We start from the raw sequence: 18,280 nt of genomic DNA on the forward strand, positions 1-18,280 counted from the left end.
TATTAGCTTGTTATTTACTCTTACAAAGTGCTAAATAACATCAAAAAAATTAAGAAATTTTAAAATACTAGCCTTTAATTCAGAAAGTATCTTCCGTTTTAGATGCCATCTTCTCTCAAATCTAACAGTACAAGTTTCAAAACTCTTAAAAACAACGTACAAGCACTCACAGAGGAAACAAAAAAGTAGTGCCTGATGTTTCCAAATAACTGACTGTCTTAAAAATATTTTTCCTTGACCAGTTGTAACTCTATTTAGCACACTTACCACAAACTACTAAGTGGATTTGTACACAAAGACCTCCACTAGACCCTATAAAATAAAATTCCAAAACAGTCACAATTTCTACCTTCTAAAGCAGACAGTCCAAATTCAAACAAACTGTACATGTATTTACAGTTACAAACATAAGAAAAAAATCTACTTTCTATTATACACTGGCTATGAGCACAGATATGAGTAGGAGTCACAAGAAGTTTCATGCAAGAGGAAGGTGCATTCTATAATAAGAGAAGGCTTTGGAGCTATGTAGATGCGCTGATGTCCTCTCTCAATTAGTTCTCCTCACAACCTTAAGAAGGAAAAACAAACAGCCCCAATGGGGTAACTAACATATGAGGAGACAAGTTTAGGGAGGTCACAGGTTCTTTGACTAGGGTATATAACAGCAGAATCGGGATTTGATGACAGACACGTTTAATCCCAAAACCTGTGCATTCCCAGAGTTAACATAGAAGATACATATACTTATCAAAATAATAAAAATCACTCCCATTATTACACACCTGATGGGTATATAACAGTAAGCCTCAACTTATACAGAAATAAACAAAACAAAACAAAACCCTGAAAGTTTTTACCCCAACAGAATCACTAATACAGGAGAAGTATAAAATTTGGAAAATCTCTAACTCTGTTATTTTCATATGGCAGACACAATCTCAAATCTAAGTTTAATGCGAGACTCACCTCTATGTTGGGATAGTCTGGATTCTTAAAAAACTGAATATATCCTAATCCAATCTCTAGGGAACAACTAGCAATCTGAAATCCATGGCTCGCCCTGGACCTAGACCAAACTAAACCATAATATTTCCAAACCTCCAAAGGTTCATGTATCTTCTGCCCTGGCATGCATATGGCCAGGCATATGGACTTTTATTGAACTTTATTATCTATATTTGTTACTTGTTTCATCAGTAATTCTCAACTTGGTTCTAAATCAAAGGCTTCAATAAAACAGTAAACTATATTCAAATACTTGTTTTGAATACTTACATGAAAATGTAACAACTAAATATTTGAAAAAAGATGACAAAGACTTTATAAAGATTCTTTTATACAGAAAGACAATCAAGGTGGGGATGGGGGTAGGGAGAAAGGAAAAGGTTGGCTTTGGCTACCACCAGTCTATAACCTATCTCAAAGTATCTGTCTGCACTGACCAAAATGTATTTAAGTAAAACCATATTTTCTAGTATAATTCATTGAATGGGTTAAAAAGAAAACTAACACAATCTGTGGTGAAGTTACAGACTTAACAAAATAACACAGAAAGAACTTCTCATCTTGCGTTTTCAACACTGGGTCATCTTGATATGTATCAAAAAAAAAAAGATGTTTGATTTTTGTTTCTACATTATTTTAAAAACAAGCTTAAATACAAGGACAATTTACATAGCACTTGGTACATGATGCAATGTACGATAAAACTTATTTATGTGTTGTTAAAATAGTGTTGGAAAACAGTTTAAAAGACCAAGAGAGAGATAAAGGCAGAGGAAAAACAAAACCATGCAGTGAATTATGAATCACTATATGTTCTTTTCTTCATATTCTTTTTTCTCTATTTTAGAAGTTAACCTTACTTCACAAATGTTTGCCTAAACCAATGTTCACAACTTCACACAAAATATCATTACACAAAAATTTTTAATATTTTTATACATTAGAGTGAACGCTATTTATTCTCAAAATTCTCTTACTTAGCCTAATTCTTCCATGGGAAACCAAATTCTTTATCTGTAGCCAAGTTCTTTTTTGAAGCAAACCAGCTAACTCAGTAAAGGGCTTAAACAGGATATAATACTAATACAATTTCTTACAGTTGTTTTATGTGTCAAGAATCAATAATGCCAAAGTAAGTGCATTTACAATGGTAATAACTTAAGATTTTTCTACACTTTAAAATCTTATTATATAATAGGCTTAAGTTTCTACATTTACACTCATTTAACTTAAGTTCTGTTGACATTTAAGTTCACAGAAATTGAAATAACGTTTAGTTACTAAGTACTATAAATAATAATACACAATGCTGATGAATACACATAAATTCTCATCCTTGTGTCAACTAGTTAAATATCTATATAGTAGTTCTGTAAAATCTTAATTGTAATTTATCATTAGGCTATCTAACTTTTAAAACAATAAAACCAACCTTATATTACAGAGATACAAAGTTATTTATTACCTACATTAAAAAGCAACTGGATTAATTTCTAAACCCATTATTCCCACGTGAATCTTTACAATACAGTGAAGAAAATGTGGGAAGACAGAAAATAATGCATGAAATACCATCAGGCAAATAGTTTATCATTTATTCAATTCACACAACAAATACTTACTGAATATCTACTGTGCACCAAGCATAATGCTAGATGCCAGAGATATAAAGGAGAGTTAAGACAGACAACATGGTCCCTATGTTCACAGTAATTAATCTTATAAGGAGATAGATCTTGATCAGATAACCCTATGATTGAGTACATTAAAAACAAACTGATATTAATGCAGTATGAAAAGGATCATAGCTGTATGAAAGTATTTAATACAGGAAACTGTTCCAAAGTAAGGGTTCAGCGAAGACTCCAGACAGAATAGAAGGGTTTCAAGCTGGGAACTGAAAGCTGAGAAAAATTAACAAGGACATGGAGATAAAAACAACCAGATAAAGACCCAGTAGTGGGAAGGAGCACAATACATTCCAGAAAGAGAAAGGACAGTGTGGCTAGATGCAGAGACCAAGAAAGGGAGTGATATAATAAGAAGCCAAAAAGAAGAGGGGCCAGATCATAGAAGAATTCAGGTCATTTAGGATTTTAGTCTTTATCCTAGTCTACTTTTCACTTTTGGAGTGAAAAATGTCTGTTTCTAATATAAGTTCTACTTGTGCAACATTTTTACAGGTAATGGAAACTTCACAAATAATTGTTTGAAGAATAAGCTAGAGTGGTCTTAAGTTACTTGAGGCAAAAATAGCTTTCTGTTTTTTTAATTAAATTCATTTGAAGATCATACAAGTGGGGGAAAAAAATCACCACCCGCTGAAAATAAATGACTTGTATCTAAAAAGTTGAGATGTTTTGCTCTGAGCTTTCTTCTGCTTCTACAGATTATTTTACTTTTAAAGTATAGTGGTCAAACTGAAAATAATATAAAAAGGGATCAATATCAAAAGACTATAATAGGAAACATTCCTTTCCAATTTTTATAAGCCTACTGAATTCCATCCTGTTATAAATACCATTTTCCTAACTATTCAGTCATTTTAAATTGTGGCCTGTCTTCCAACCAACAACATTAAATATTTAATAAAATAATGCAGTTAATATAGTTTAAAAATCTGCGGCAAAGCCCACCTCATCATAGTTATTAGAATTTTTAAATTTGTTTTACCATATGGTCCCTTACCCCTCTCCATATAATATTCAGCAACATAATTATATTCTTATTTCCTCATTCCTGGTAATTAATAAACATACTAACATTCAAAAAATAGTTACTGCTAATTTACTAAGGATAAAAATACTGGACTATGCACTGGGATTGAAATATGATTAAGATACTCTTTCTTTGATGATTTCTGAATATCAATATTCAACCTAGGATATAGGTAAAATATAACAAAATTCAAAACCCACACTGAAATAAGATCTCAATGTGATGGAGAGACTCAGCAATTTGGACTTAACTTATATTTCTTTGGTCAGCCATCACCTCTTATGAAAATCATTTAAAAGTAGAAATTAGTTTAAGAGACCAAAAGAGGCTGAGCTTCTAAGTTAACCAAAAGAAACAAAGTTTACACACATGCCCCTAGTCAACCCAAATATCTCAAAATATTTCTATACACCTCAAAAAATGGAAATTCAGACTTACAAAGACTTCACAGTTCAGATTTTCCTAGTTAAGTGTTTTCAAATGACCTATAAATCAGATTTGAATATTACATATAAGATATGAAATATGAAGTTTCTTTCTAAGTGACCCTTTTAATATTTTGTCATACCTGAATAAAATAGTTTTATAGTTTCCACTTAACTCACCTTCATCATTTATTATATTTTTCATCCCTTACTGTTCCATATAAACATTAAAAGTATAGATTCACAGTCAATCTAAACTTACAGCTATAGCTATTTTCTCTGATACCAACCAGTAAGAGAAAATTAGCGTAAGCATGGCAAAATCATGCTTCTCTGAGTGGTATTCTAATAGAACCTCAGCGTGGAAAGTAGCAAAAGAGAACAGAACACATAACAAGTAAACCTGAGAAATGAACTTCTGTCCCTACAAAGAAGCAATGCCATCCTTCTATCATATCCATCCATCCACTGATATATCTGTATCTATCTTTGCCTTTCTACTATATCCTAGGACTACATTTTAGTGATTGTATGTATTTGTACAGGCACTATACTTTAAATGAGGTATTCCCATTTAACGCATGTGGGGGGAGGAGGAATGGGGAAAGAGGAAGAGAAAGATTCAAAATGCCAGTCAAAACTTAAAGAGAAAGGACTCTCTGGCTACTTTTGGAGGATTTCAGGAAACCAACTCAATCCGAAAGCTGGTAAATAAAAGGAAATCTAGCATTTATTCTGCCTTTTCTGTATAAACTATACTGCATGAAAACAAAAAAAGTTGATAAGGAAAAGTTTTTACAGAAGTCCAACTAATAAACAAAGGAGGAATGATAAAATTAGGATAACACTATTTTGCAACCCCTAATAAAATAATGGATCAATCATCAATGGCTGCTAAATTCATGAGGGAAAAAGTTGATAGGGAACTTTACAAAGAATGGATTAGACCGACAGTAACTGAACCTAGCGATCAGTCTTATCACCACAGAGAGCAATCACCAGACATCATGCAAAAAGAAGGTACAATAATCTATAAAGTATTCTTTCAAAAAGAATTAAACCCAAGTCTGATCAGGCCTCTGAATTTAACTACCAGCTCATAAGAAACATAGGGGGACGGAGGAACACGCTAAATGACACAACAAAGATGCAATGAGCAAAATCCAAAATGTGAAAAATTCTGTGAGACAAATAACTTACTTTATTCAACAGATAAATTACAAGAGGGAAAAAGGACAGAAAGAGAAAAAACTATAGATTAAAAGAGATGTAAGAAATATATCAGTATGTGAACCTTGTTTATTAGATCTTGACTCAAGCAAACCAACTGTACAAAAAAGCAAGACTCTTTATTAGACAATGAGAAAAATGTGAATACTAATTGGACATTTAATTACATTAAAGAATTAATTTTCTGATGTGAGAGTGCTGTGGCTATATTAAAACAACAAAAAAGTGTCCCTACCTTTTTAGAGATGCATGCATAGGCACACATACATATATTTACAGATAAAGTTGATAAGATATACAGGAATTGCTTTGAAACAGTCTGGCAGAAAGGTGCAGGGAGCACTGATATACATGAAATAAAACTGACCATCATTAACTGTTGAAACTGGGTGGTGGGCACAGAAAGGTTCATTACAGTATTCTATTTTTATATATGTTTTTAAATGCTCATTTTAAAGTTTTAAAAAAAATAAAGAAAAAAGAATTGTCCATTGTAGACTGTAACCTCTGAGGCATACTTATGTAACATACTGATTGAGCCCACCTACACATGAGGCACTATTCCAGTTGCTAGAGACACAGATACAATAGAGAGACAAGCATTTTAAAATTCCCTACAACACAGCAACTGACAAATGAAATAGAATTATTACAGAATTGCTAACACAGAGGAAGAAGTAATTAGAAGCATATAATTCCAGAGATTTACTAATAGTAGTTGACAAATATAAACATGAACGATAAGCAAATGGGGTTTTTTTTGGTAATCACCTCCCATTCTTTCCTCTGCTGATCCCTAGTTCTCCAATATTAAGAAAGTAGTAAATCAAAATAAAAATATTATCTACTTGCTTCCTCTTTTCTGCACATTGATTTTTATATTATTTGGCAATTTTTGGTTTCCTTTTGTTAAGACAGCTTAAAATTAAAATTATGACAAATACATCTGGCTACTACTCTCGTTATTATTTAACTTTGTTACAATAAAATAACAAGAAGCATTTAATTAAAGTAAAAGAAAACTGAGCAAAGTTAAGAAAAAAACTTATTAAACAGTAGCTTGAGAATGTTCCATGTAGTCATGAATATCAAGGCCATGACACATGGCCTTCTATAAAAACATAGGTAATAATGATAAACTACTAAATTTAAAATTGGCATGTTGTGCTAGCCCAATAAATACTATTCCTTTCCTACAAATCAGAAACTATATGACAGAATTATAAACAGACTTCTTTTAAAACTTAGTTTGAAATCTCATACTTAAAAGATTAAACTATTATAAATATCAATACCTATTTATATACATATACATTTATAAGCAGTGGCTTAAACACTTCGAAATAAAATATAAAAATATAACTTTACAATTGTCCTTTATTATTTTTTAAAGATTTATATTTTTAAAGGGTCTTTCAAACTAATAAAATACTAAAACTCTCTTGACTATTATTTTAGTGTAATTGAGCACTGGGTAGGTAATGCTGCAAGAAAGCACTATGAAATATATATATAACACAAAGAAATTAACAGATATTAATTATAGAATGAGTCATTCTATTTCATGAAAAAAAGAAGAGACCAGTCACCAATTTCCAGGTCACAATAGAGAGAAGCAAGTAACATTAGATGGAAATAAGACATTGTTTAATAGAAACACAATTTTGAGTACACCACCTAGTTCTTCATGAAGAACTTTCAAGTTCAAAAAAATATGAAGGAAAGAAACGAAATACAGAGAGCAGTTGTAAACCACTGTAAAGCTCATATTGGGAGAAAGGATTAAATACACAGACTCTTGTTAGGGAATAACAATGTGAGGTGTTACTCAATGTATCGTCTCTGATTAGGCAGAAATATTTTGGTCTGTGGTTATCTCTGAAAATATCCAACTCCGAATTCTCTAACAACCCAGTTCAACCCTACACTCCCACGTGCTGAATATTCAAATAGAAGCAACCAACATAAAGGCCAAGCCTCTACACAGAGATGAGCAGAACACTGGGCAATGCAGCCTGGGTATCACTATTGCTTTTTCAATTATTCTGCCAGCAACAGAAATCTACCTCTATTTCAGGAGGCAAAATTTGTTAAAGATGATCATCAGGTATTGCATCCTTAGAAAACTGACCACCTACAATAGCAATGAAGAAAGAAAATCAGATGAATGAAGCACAAGTGAAAGAGAGATTCACTTGCCACAAAAAGTGGAGCTGAAGTATTCAATATCAGTTTCTCATAAACTAAAGAATAAATAACAGACCCAACCATGAAGAGGCATATGGCCCTAGTTCAGTCAAGGCCCAGAAATCTGTCCTTTTGATTTATATTCTTTTCATTACACAGCACTACCTTCTCTCAATGATGTCTTAATTAGCCCATTACTAAAACAACTGCATTTACTGAAGACACTGGGCAAGCAGGTCAGATGTGTACATCCCAATCAGCTTGTTCAGTGACCCCAATAGAATCTGGGATAGAGCCACTACCTCATTTGCCCAAGGTCACACATTTTTCCAGGCAGAGTTAGCTCTAAAAGAACTCACAGGCTTTGCTTTCCCAGAAAAACAAAATTCTCTCTAAAGCCCAAACACTCAGATAAGCATGTTCTCTTCACAGACACCAAAGTCTAATTTGGCTGCTGTTTCCCACAGATTTTGTCCATAGGAATTCCATGCTAGTCTTCTTGTTCTGGGTCCATAGTATACTCTACAGTTCCACCAATCTAAGATCACAACCTGTGAAATTAGAATGTCCTCAGTCCCTTTCATAAAACTATCTTTCTTTTGAAACATTTATGTATCCTAAAAAGCACCCTGTTTCTTCTTAAATTTCACATTCAGACTATTAACACAAATGAGTGTTCATTCAAAGATAACATATTAAACTTCTATTAAATCTATTATGTTGTTTTTATAACTGTTTCCATATACCTTTTCAATACTTAACAGTTCATTTATATACTAACACATATATTTTCTGTCAAACTATCTAGAGTCTCATCAAACCATAAAAACTTTGAGTGAGTAAATTTTACCATACAAATACTTTACCAATAGCACATCATACAAAATATATACTCTTCTTTAAATTATGTGAAATGTTATTTGGTTTTTCTCTATTCTTCCTAATATACTATCTTTCAACTGTATCCAATCCTGAAAATAACTTGAAGAAATGCAATATATATGAACCAAATCAAAACAAACTCAAAAGGCCATCTCACTAAAGCAACATATCCTTAATATCATTTGCTCCAACAACTACTGCAGAAGTTTTTTAAAAGTATCTATAAAATAGTACCATAACATAAATGTGGTATACCTCCAAACATGAATTATGTTAAAATAATTTCTTAAATTTAAATAACACAGAGTAGATTGCTAAAAGCAATTAAATGACAACCAATTATTTCATATAGCAAAAATGACATCTCTTTATTAAATGCCAGGTATTCAATTCTATCAACAATTGTCCTGCAGAAGTCATAAATAAATGAGAACAGTATCTACCTGAAAAATGTTCTGAGAAACTTACCATCATTTTGGCTCTTGCCCTTCATCTCCTCTTTCCATGACGGGATGGTGTTCAAGGGAACATAGTCCCTTAGGTATTCTTTGCGTCTCTCCTCTACGGTCATCTTCAGCAAACGTTCTTGCAAAATAAAAGCAGAATCTCCATTTGTATTTAACTTTTAAGTTCAGAAATTATTTTACAATTTAAATATTAACCACGTTAAACTAACCAAAGAATTGGTGTGGGCTTGAAGAATACCAAAATCAAATCTAATGACTCCGTATTTGAGTGTTAAAAGGTGTCAAATTAATACTATATTAGTAGGGGGAAAAATAAGATCTAAGCCTGATGAGGAAGACATTCTTGTGATAGTCCAAGAAAGAAGTAAACTCTTTCAAACATCTACTGACAGTCTGCTATGTGCCAGGTGATATGTTTATACACTGCAGGTACAAAGGTGACCTTTAACTTTGAGGAGTTCACAAGACAAAAGAGGATACGGATAAGATAAAAAATAATAGCTACATAAATAAAATACAAAATCTTAAGACAAATAAGTACAAATGCTAACAGCACAAGAAAAGCAGCCACCAAGATATTTCCTTAATTCTACAATGCCATCAACAATAAAAGTGCCCTTTCAATTAATAATACCATTGTGGAGGTGATATAAACAATACTTAAGTATAAATCTTGATTATAAGATTAAAACATCTTAAACACTTAGAAGTAACAATAGTTGATGTTGTTTATAAAGAACGCACTGTGTGCCAGGTACTTCACATGTATAATTTTATTAAAATAATCTTCCCAACACTCAGCAAAACTGATAGCATTATTATCCTGATTTTGCAGATAGGGAAATGAAGCACATCAAAGTTCAGTAGTTTGTCCAAAGCAAGAGAGCTTTCCATTAAAATCCACTCAGATATCTCCATTAGTAAAAAACTATAGCCTATACCGTTAGCCACTACACTGTACTACCTTCTCAAGAAAAGCTCCCCAAAGGAGGTGACATGTATGCTCGTTCCTGAAGGACAGGTAGAATTCTGCCATGAAGAGGTAAGAAATAAGGATATTTCAGACTAGTAGAGCAATGTAAACAAAGATAAGGAGATACGAATAGTTTAATGAAGCTGCAAGATATGTTACGAGGAGGGAAAGTGGCCACAGAATTGAAAAGTAACTAGAAACATAAATTAAAACAAAAATGTACAGGAATCTGTATACTATGCCGAGCCGCTTAATCTTATTCTATAAAGTACACCACTAATATTCAAAGTTAACTATTCATATCCTAGAAGGTACATAAAATGATCCACTAGGATACTGGGGAAAAAAACTAAAAAATTCTATTTATTTCTAACCTAAGGAAATAAATTAGGTTTATTTACAAATAAATTAAGATTTTCTAATATTCAATATATAAACTGACACTGGCAACCTCACTCATTCTGTATGTCAGCTGTCATGTATCATATATTTACCAAAGGTCGCCACAAGTAGAGCAATTGACAGTCATACTCTCACTCTCCAATTCTCTTTCAGCATATTACAAAGTACTGTAGTTTAGATGAATGGATTTAAGGACAGTATCTAGTTTTAGGTAATCTAACCCTCATAAAATAATCACTTTAAAAGATTCTTTCACAGAAATAAACTGCAGAAAGTATTAAGGTAAGCACAAGTGAAAAAATGTTGGGCAACCAACATTTCTCCCTGCTCCTAGAACTGGCTTTTCTTCAGCCACAACAGGAGATCAAAAAAAAAAATTTTCATCGGATGTGATATATTCAAATCACAATACTACAATACTCAACACTATATTGAATTTAAGATGCCTAGGCCATTCAAGTTGAAAACAAGAATCTGGAACTCAGGAAAGATCTAGCCTAGAGATTTGGAAATTATAACCTAAAATTCTAGGCCTACAGGAAATTCATTGGGGAGGGTAAGACAGGGGACCAAACCTCAAACAAACAACATTTAGGGAGTGAACACAAAGAGGAAAAAACATGAAATAAAACTTAGATGTCACTGAGGGTACAAGGTGAATCAGGGTCCCACTGACGTGGAAACCAGCAGAGAAAAGAGTTTTAATGAGGAGAAAAGGGGAAATCTTGTCAATTGCTACAGGAAGATCAGAAAGAATGAAAATTAATAAGCCATTGCTTTTTATCAACTGGGTCAAGAACAACACTGGAAAGAGAACAAAATGGTTAACAGAGCTGTGTGGATTCTAACACCAAATCATGTAAATCTATGTGATCTTGTATTACTTAATCTCTCTATGGCTGGCTCAGTTTCTTTTTCAGGTAGTTGGTAGGTATTATTCCCAACTTACAGATGAGGCAACTAAGACAGAGAGGTTGAATAACTTACCTAAGGTTCCACAGCTAGTAAGCAGTACAACTAGGATTCAAACCCAGGCAAATGGTGTTCTAAGCTCTTGACCTTAAAATACACTACCTCACAGGGTTGTTGTGAGAATTAAATGAGATAATCCAAGTAAGTTACTTAAAATAGTGCTGGGCACACAAACAGGACTCAAATAGTAACTATTTTTATATTAGTACCATCATCATTGTTATTACTGAATGATTTTAGGAACATTAGTTTCCTTGGAGCATAACTTGAGATCCAGGAGAATTTAAGGGACCGAGGAAAAGAAGGAAAGTGAGAACAGCAACTCCAAGGTGAAGCCCTGTGGAAGGAAGGCTACCTTCCTTGATCGTTGTTATAGGATGAGGAGAGGAACTCAAAGACACTGAGAAACTAAACATACCCAAAAGAGAATAAATGATAGTACAAGATATCAAATAATACAGATGAGATAAAGGGCACAAGCAGAGGGGTTAATCCTTAGAAACAAAGATGAAAAGTGCTTCCTCTAAAAAAGGAAGAAAGCTGAAAGAACAACAGACATGTAAAGAAACAAAAGAGACTACGGAGGAAAGTGTTAGGGCTGTTCATGTTATATGACATGTATTTTCTCCATGAATTAAAAGGCAATGTCATCTGTTTTGTATAGGAACTTAAGGTCTTAATGAAATAGGAAACTTGAAGAGAATGGCAAATTTGAAATAATCACACAGAGGAGGAAAAGTGATGACTAGTGTTTACCAAAGCACTACTGAAAAAGCTCAGATCACTAATATGGAAATACGGCAATATCAACGATCAGGGTGAAAGATATTACGGAGCAACTTGTACTTTCAGTAAGTGTCAGAAGTACATATGGGAATGCAACCTGGCCTCTGTCATTCCATTTACTTAAAAGTTTAAGTGTGGACACTTAGGAAAAAAACAAGATGAATAATAAGACAATAAGGTAAAACACTGAGATAATTTAACTTTCAGTACTTGAAATGATAATACACATTGAGTGGTTTTGAATTAGGGCACAAAATATTAAATCAACACCGTTTATTTAACCGTGGACTTGAGAATTCCTTAGTTATTTAAACGATGAAACATACTGGGGGGCACAGTCATATATATAGTTTCTTCAACTTTACACAAAACTTTTCCTTAAAGAATGTTTCACCTTTGCAGATGTACTTATTAGATGGTATACTGAGTTAAAATATGTTTACAGAATGCCTTGACATTTCAATGAGGTGGGTAAGCCTTCCTTCAGATTTAAATAACAGTTACAAAAATATGATACCACCCTCTCCAGTACAATTCAGAAAAAGGTCACGCTTTCCATCAGCTTCTTAATACTAACTACTGTCCTGGAAATCCTCACCTCCTTCTTGATGGTATAACATATGTATATATATATGTTTATTGAAGTATAGTTGATTTACAATATTATACTTTACTAAATATTCCAAAAATAGATATCCTGATAAGACGCTGACACTTACTCTAAAAAGTCTTCAAGTCACAATAACTTTCTCTTTTAATGCAAAAATAGGTTAGTTTTGGACAAGAGAAAAATTTACTTTGTTAACTGCCTTCTTTAATTGTGCATTTGCTTCTCTGTTTAGATAATATTAATTTGGTAATATTTTCCCCTATTATTAGAAGTAAAAGAAGAAAAAAAAATCAAGACATTAAAGTTTTAAAAATGCTTGCTTATGAAAGTCCAACAGTGTAGATGTTAAATGAAGGAACCATTACAACATTGTTACTTTAGGAACATTATTATGACAGAAAAATATAATAGTTCTTAAGTAATCACTATAATTTCATCAATTATTCATGTATTGAAAACAATCTCCATGTTTTCCACTATTTTGCCTTCATTATTATCAATAATACAAACCTAACATTTCAAGACCATCAATAAAAATGGGCATAAAAGATTTTTCAGTGCTTACAAGGTGAATCCTTGTTGAAACTCAAATAACTTCTATTGCGAAAACAAAGCAAAACTATTTTACGCTACTTTATATATCAGCCTATTATTCTCAACAACATTTGTTTTGCGACACCAAAATTTAGTTCTATATATGTCCATAATCATTAAAACATAATTAAATGGCATACAGTCTGTCAACATTTAAAGACCATTTTAATTGGGTCATTCAGTTATACTATGTTAAATCTTCCCAGTAGTTAATGTGAAAAAAAGTCCCTCCTCATCCCCTTCCTCATGCATTGTTTTAAGTAGGCCCCTACATAAAGGATTTTTTTTCCCATATTCATTCCCTTTCTTTCATCCACTGTTTGGCCTTATTTATAAAGAACAGCAGTTGCAATAAGAATCCACAGATTTTAAAGAACTATTATCAAGGAAATTAACTTTCACTCTAGTCGCCCCTTTATCCTTGTTCTATAAAAAAGATGAGATACTTAGGAGAGATTTGCACTTCCCTCACTCGACCTCACTCCGGATACACAGCAGTAGCAATGAGAATACTTTTTACTACATTTCTGTACAATCAGCTGCTAAAGAATTTTTTTTAAAAAAAGAAAAAAAAAGGAAAGATAAAAGGAAGTAAGGAAGGAAGGAAGGAAGGAGAAAGAAGAAAGAAAGAAAGAAAAAGAAAGAAAGAAAAGAAAAGAAAAGAAAAAACTACAGAGACTCAAGTTTTACCTTGGAATGTTACCTAACTATGATGCCAGAGAAAAACAGGGAGGGAGATGGAGAAAAGAGGGTTGGGTCGCACACCTCTGTGTCTCATCGACATCAGCGTCACCGTCAACCTGGCTGATCTGGATAAGCTTTGATCTGCAGGAAACTCAGGGATGGGCTCATTCACAGAGAGCGACATCAGTCTCACACTCTTACTCGGAGCAACTTCAGACTATGAATGGGGATGGAATCTAGAGGAAGTCACTGCAGAGAAAAGCCCATTCTCTGACTGCACTTAGCCTCGCGGACAAGACCCGCTCGTTTTAGGTTCCCCCAGAGACCCAGGTTCCAAAAGTCACACTGCGGCGCAGAAGCAGGGGCCCTGGCTGAACACCCGAAGGTGGTGACGCCCAGCCAGCGGATGGGCAGGAGACAGGGGACAGAGGCGAGGGGTGAACGTCTGAGGCTCGGCGGGCGCGGAGCAGCAGCAGCAGCAGCTGCAGCCGGGTTGCCAGCTGGCGAGCACGTATCCGCGGGACACCCGGGCCGGGAGTCCGAAAGTCCCAGCTGGGGTCCAGGGACAGACTGCGGGGGCCTGAACAAGTTGTACGGAGCCCGCGGGCCGCCGCGCGGCGGGCCGCGCCGCTAGCGGGGCGAAGGTGACCGGGCGCGAAAGGCGGCAGAGAGGGGCGTGCGCCCCACACGTGCGCTAGCGGCAGGTACCCGGGGGCGGCGCGTGCACGCCGGCGTGCGCGCGCGTACGCGCGTGTGTACACACGGACCCGCCAAGGAGGCGGCGCCAGGGAGGCGGCACCGGCCAGCCGGGCGCGAGGCGGGAGCGGGGCGGAGGGCGCCGCGGCACACACAGCCCTGACTCCCGTCCCCACCCCACCCCACCCCCGCCCCCCGGGACTCGACGGGTCGGTTACCTTTCTCCTCTCTCCACACCTTTTTCTTCTTGTTGCTGGGGTACATGTTGCTGTGGGGGTGGCTGGCTTTAAGCTGCAAGTTCCCCAGGCTCACGGGCAAACAGGGTGTATGCGGAGTAGGAGGGGTGGGAGGGGGCGCTCGGGAAGGAAAAAGTGGAAGAGACTCCGGGTCCCGCGCCGCTCGTCGCTCTCCAGTCGCCGCCCTCCTCCCTCAGCACGCACTCGGTTCCGGCTGCCACCCGCCTCAGCCCCGCGGCCGCCACCACAGCAGCACCTCAGAGCCTGTCAACTAGGTCACGCCTCGCGCTAACCTAACACCCGCGCAAGCCCCGCCTCCCAGCCGCTAGCCAGCGCCGCCTCCCATTGGCTGCACCGCCCGCCGCTCTCCGCGTTCCAGCTACCGCGCGCCCCGACTTCGGCCCCAGGGCGCACGCGCAGGCGCAGGCTCGGGCCCGACGCCGAGGACGTTGGGGAGCTGTAGGGGGCGGAGCCAGGGCTCGAGGGGGCTGGAGGTGGCTCACGAGTGGGGCGGGGCGTGGGGCGGGGCGTGGAGAGGCCCCGCGGGAGCACCGTGAGGCGCTGGGAAAACCCGAGGGCGTGGCCTACAGGAAGGGCCAGGTGCACCAGGTGATTGCGCGCTGACTGGGAAAAGCTGCCTCAGGGCCTGGAAGAAGTGGAAGTGGGAGGAGATGTGAGTCAACACGAATTGTATACTTTCACTGTCACCGCCCCGTCTGGACGGATTTTACCGGATAATCTGAAGCTTTCCTCTTGGTGGGCAAATATAACCGAAAGAAGTGAAAGGATTAGGAAATGGTTCCAGACCATATACAATCAGCTCCTTGACCTTGTAGTAAAAATTACGTATTTCACTCGACTCCGGTGAAGTCTGGAAAGAACAAAAGTAAACTGAACTACTCAAGGGTTTAAGAACCGGGAAGTAGTGGGCAACCAGAACCTTATACTGGAAACAGAAAGAAGTCACATCAAAGTAAGTTAAAGTGGGTGTTAACCAGAGCCCGTTATCTTATCGGTTTTATTCCCCCACCAGTTGCTTCAGTCAAGGCGCTAGTCTAAAGGGCTCGCTTGAATCTGGGCAATGCTAGTCTGCAGGTGATCTGAAAACCCGGTTCCGTTCGAGTCCACCATAGGAGTAGGGTGACCTAGAATTTAGAGAAATTTTGGTAACCCCATCCCCAAATTTATGGTGTTTCTAAATATCAGACAACGCTGATTTGGTGGATGTGGTGAATCCACATTTATTTGACAATTGGGGTGCTGTGTTATATGTGTTGTACTTAAGCCAGGTGTGTAAGAGCAAATAATTATTTGGAACACGTTTTAATAATAAGAGGAAAAAAAGGAAGAAAGGGGGGGCCCTTAAGAATTGTAAAGAATGAAATGTTTTGAGTAACAGGACACTCTCATGAGGATGATTAATAACATAGTAAGATAATTTTGTTAATTTTGACATTGTTTCTGCTTCTGTTTTTCTTTTAATGCTGTGAAGTACATAAAAATTTGTTTGAGAGAAATAGGGAAAGCTTCAAGAAGGAAGTGACATTTGAGCTAATAATGAAAATATGCACTCATTTGTTGGCAGTGGAAATAAAAGCGGGACTCTAAGGCACATTACCAAGGTAGAATCAATAAAAATTGGTAATGAAATAGATTTTGGGAAGAGAATAAGAAAGAGAAAGAATCTAGTGTTTCACGGTATAGTTGAGGAAAATAGCAATATTAATAATATTTGGCAATACAGGAGCAGTTTCAGATTTCACGGGAAAGATACTGAGTCCTTAGTTAGAAATGCAAAATGTAAGGTGTGCAGGAAAGTGCATTATACTGGGCACCTTCTCTTCTGCTTACAACAGAGAAGCTGTTTCCACCCCAACCCAGAGCCAGTCCTTCCACCTGTGCTTTCTTTCTTTTTTTTTAATAAGTTTATTTATTTATTTATTTGTTTATTTATTTATTATTTGTGGCTGCATTGGGTCTTTGTTGCTGTGCGCAGGCTTTCTCTAGTTGCGGCGAGCGGGGGCTACTCTTTGTTGCGGTGTGCAAGCTTCTCATTGCGGTTGCTTCTCTTGTTGCGGAGCACAGGCGCTAGGCGTGCGGGCTTCAGTAGTTGTGCCACATGGTTCAGTAGTTGTGCCTCGCAGGCTCTAGAGCGCAGGCTCAGTAGTTGTGTTGCACGGGCTTGCGGCATGTGGGATCTTCCCGGACCAGGGCTCAAACCCGTGTCCCCTGCATTAGCAGGCAGATTCTTAACCACTGCGCCGCCAGGGAAGTCCCCCACCCGTGCTTTCTTAGAAGCACTGCATTACTGATTATCCTTTATCTCATGTTGACTCAAAGAAATGGGACCATCCATCAACTTTTAAACTTTCTCAGGTTTCTCCCATGTTAAAATAAATAAAATAAAAATAAATACAAATGCCTCCTGTGATCCCACACTCCTACTTCTAAGGGAAGTTCTTTCCAAAGTAACTTCCTCCTTTCCAAAATGTTGTGTCAATTTTCTTGTATCCCACTTTCTGCTCTTCAGTCCACTCTAATCTGGGTTCTATCCTATACATAAACTGAAACGGCTGTTACTGAGGTAATCAATGGCCTTCATGTGATATTTAATGGACATTTTTCAATCTTCCTCTTACAAGATCTCTCAGCAGCATTTAATAGTATTAACCTCTTATTCCTCCTGACAGCATTCTTTTCCTTTAATTTCATCAGCCTTTTGAGTTTCCTCCTGTCTGGTCATTCCTTTAGAGCCTCCTTTGTTGGCCCGTCTTCCTTTTCAGCCATTACATTTTGGAGTTCATTCTTTGAATAATTTCATCCATATTCATGGCTTCAGTTATAACTATAATTCTCAACCAGGGGCAATTCTGCCTCCCTTGGGGACATTGGCAATGTCTGGAGACATTTTTGGTTGTCACACCTGAGGGAAAAATGCTACTGGCATTGAGTGAATGTAAACCAAGGATTCTGCTAAGCATCCTACGATGCACAGGACAGTCCCCTGCAATAAAGAATGTCAATACTGCTGAGGTTGGAAAATCCTGAGTTACATCAATGACTCCCAAATTTATTAACTACAGGAAAGTTTTCTTACCCCTCTGCCCTGAATCTAGAGTTATCTTGTCAAATGTGATCAGATCATTTTACTGTTGTAAATCATTCAGTGACTTTGTGGTGGACTTTACCATGGATTGAACTGAGTTCCCCCAAAATTCATATAGCCCACAATGTGCTTATATCTAGATATAGGGTCTTTAGGAAGTAATTATGGTTAACTGAGGTCATAAGGGTGGGGCCCTAATCCAGGAGGACTGTGGCCTTATAAAAAGGAGAAGAGTTCACACTCTCTCTCTCTCTCCCCTTCCCTCTGACTCCCCCAATCTAACTCCACTGTCCCCCATCATGTA

At 36.9% G+C, this 18,280-nt stretch overlaps 1 protein-coding gene across 4 annotated transcripts in view; it reads right to left on the reverse strand.

The window, feature by feature from the left end:
• MACROD2 (mono-ADP ribosylhydrolase 2) overlaps positions 1 to 15,154 on the reverse strand; it is a 2,013,670-nt gene extending 1,998,516 nt beyond the window's left edge. For all 4 annotated transcript variants that reach the window (XM_057529039.1, XM_057529040.1, XM_057529041.1 and 1 more), the window contains exons 1-2: positions 14,853 to 15,154; positions 8,919 to 9,035 (exon numbers count right to left, since the gene is read on the reverse strand). In XM_057529039.1, the coding sequence (XP_057385022.1) occupies positions 8,919 to 9,035; positions 14,853 to 14,898 (163 nt within the window). In that variant the 5' untranslated portion in view covers positions 14,899 to 15,154. The remainder of the gene's footprint in view (positions 1 to 8,918; positions 9,036 to 14,852) is intronic.
• Between the last annotated feature and the right edge of the window lie 3,126 nt (positions 15,155 to 18,280).

The sequence above is a fragment of the Balaenoptera acutorostrata genome, chromosome 15, assembly GCF_949987535.1.
Source record: "Balaenoptera acutorostrata chromosome 15, mBalAcu1.1, whole genome shotgun sequence".
NCBI lineage: Eukaryota > Metazoa > Chordata > Mammalia > Artiodactyla > Balaenopteridae > Balaenoptera > Balaenoptera acutorostrata.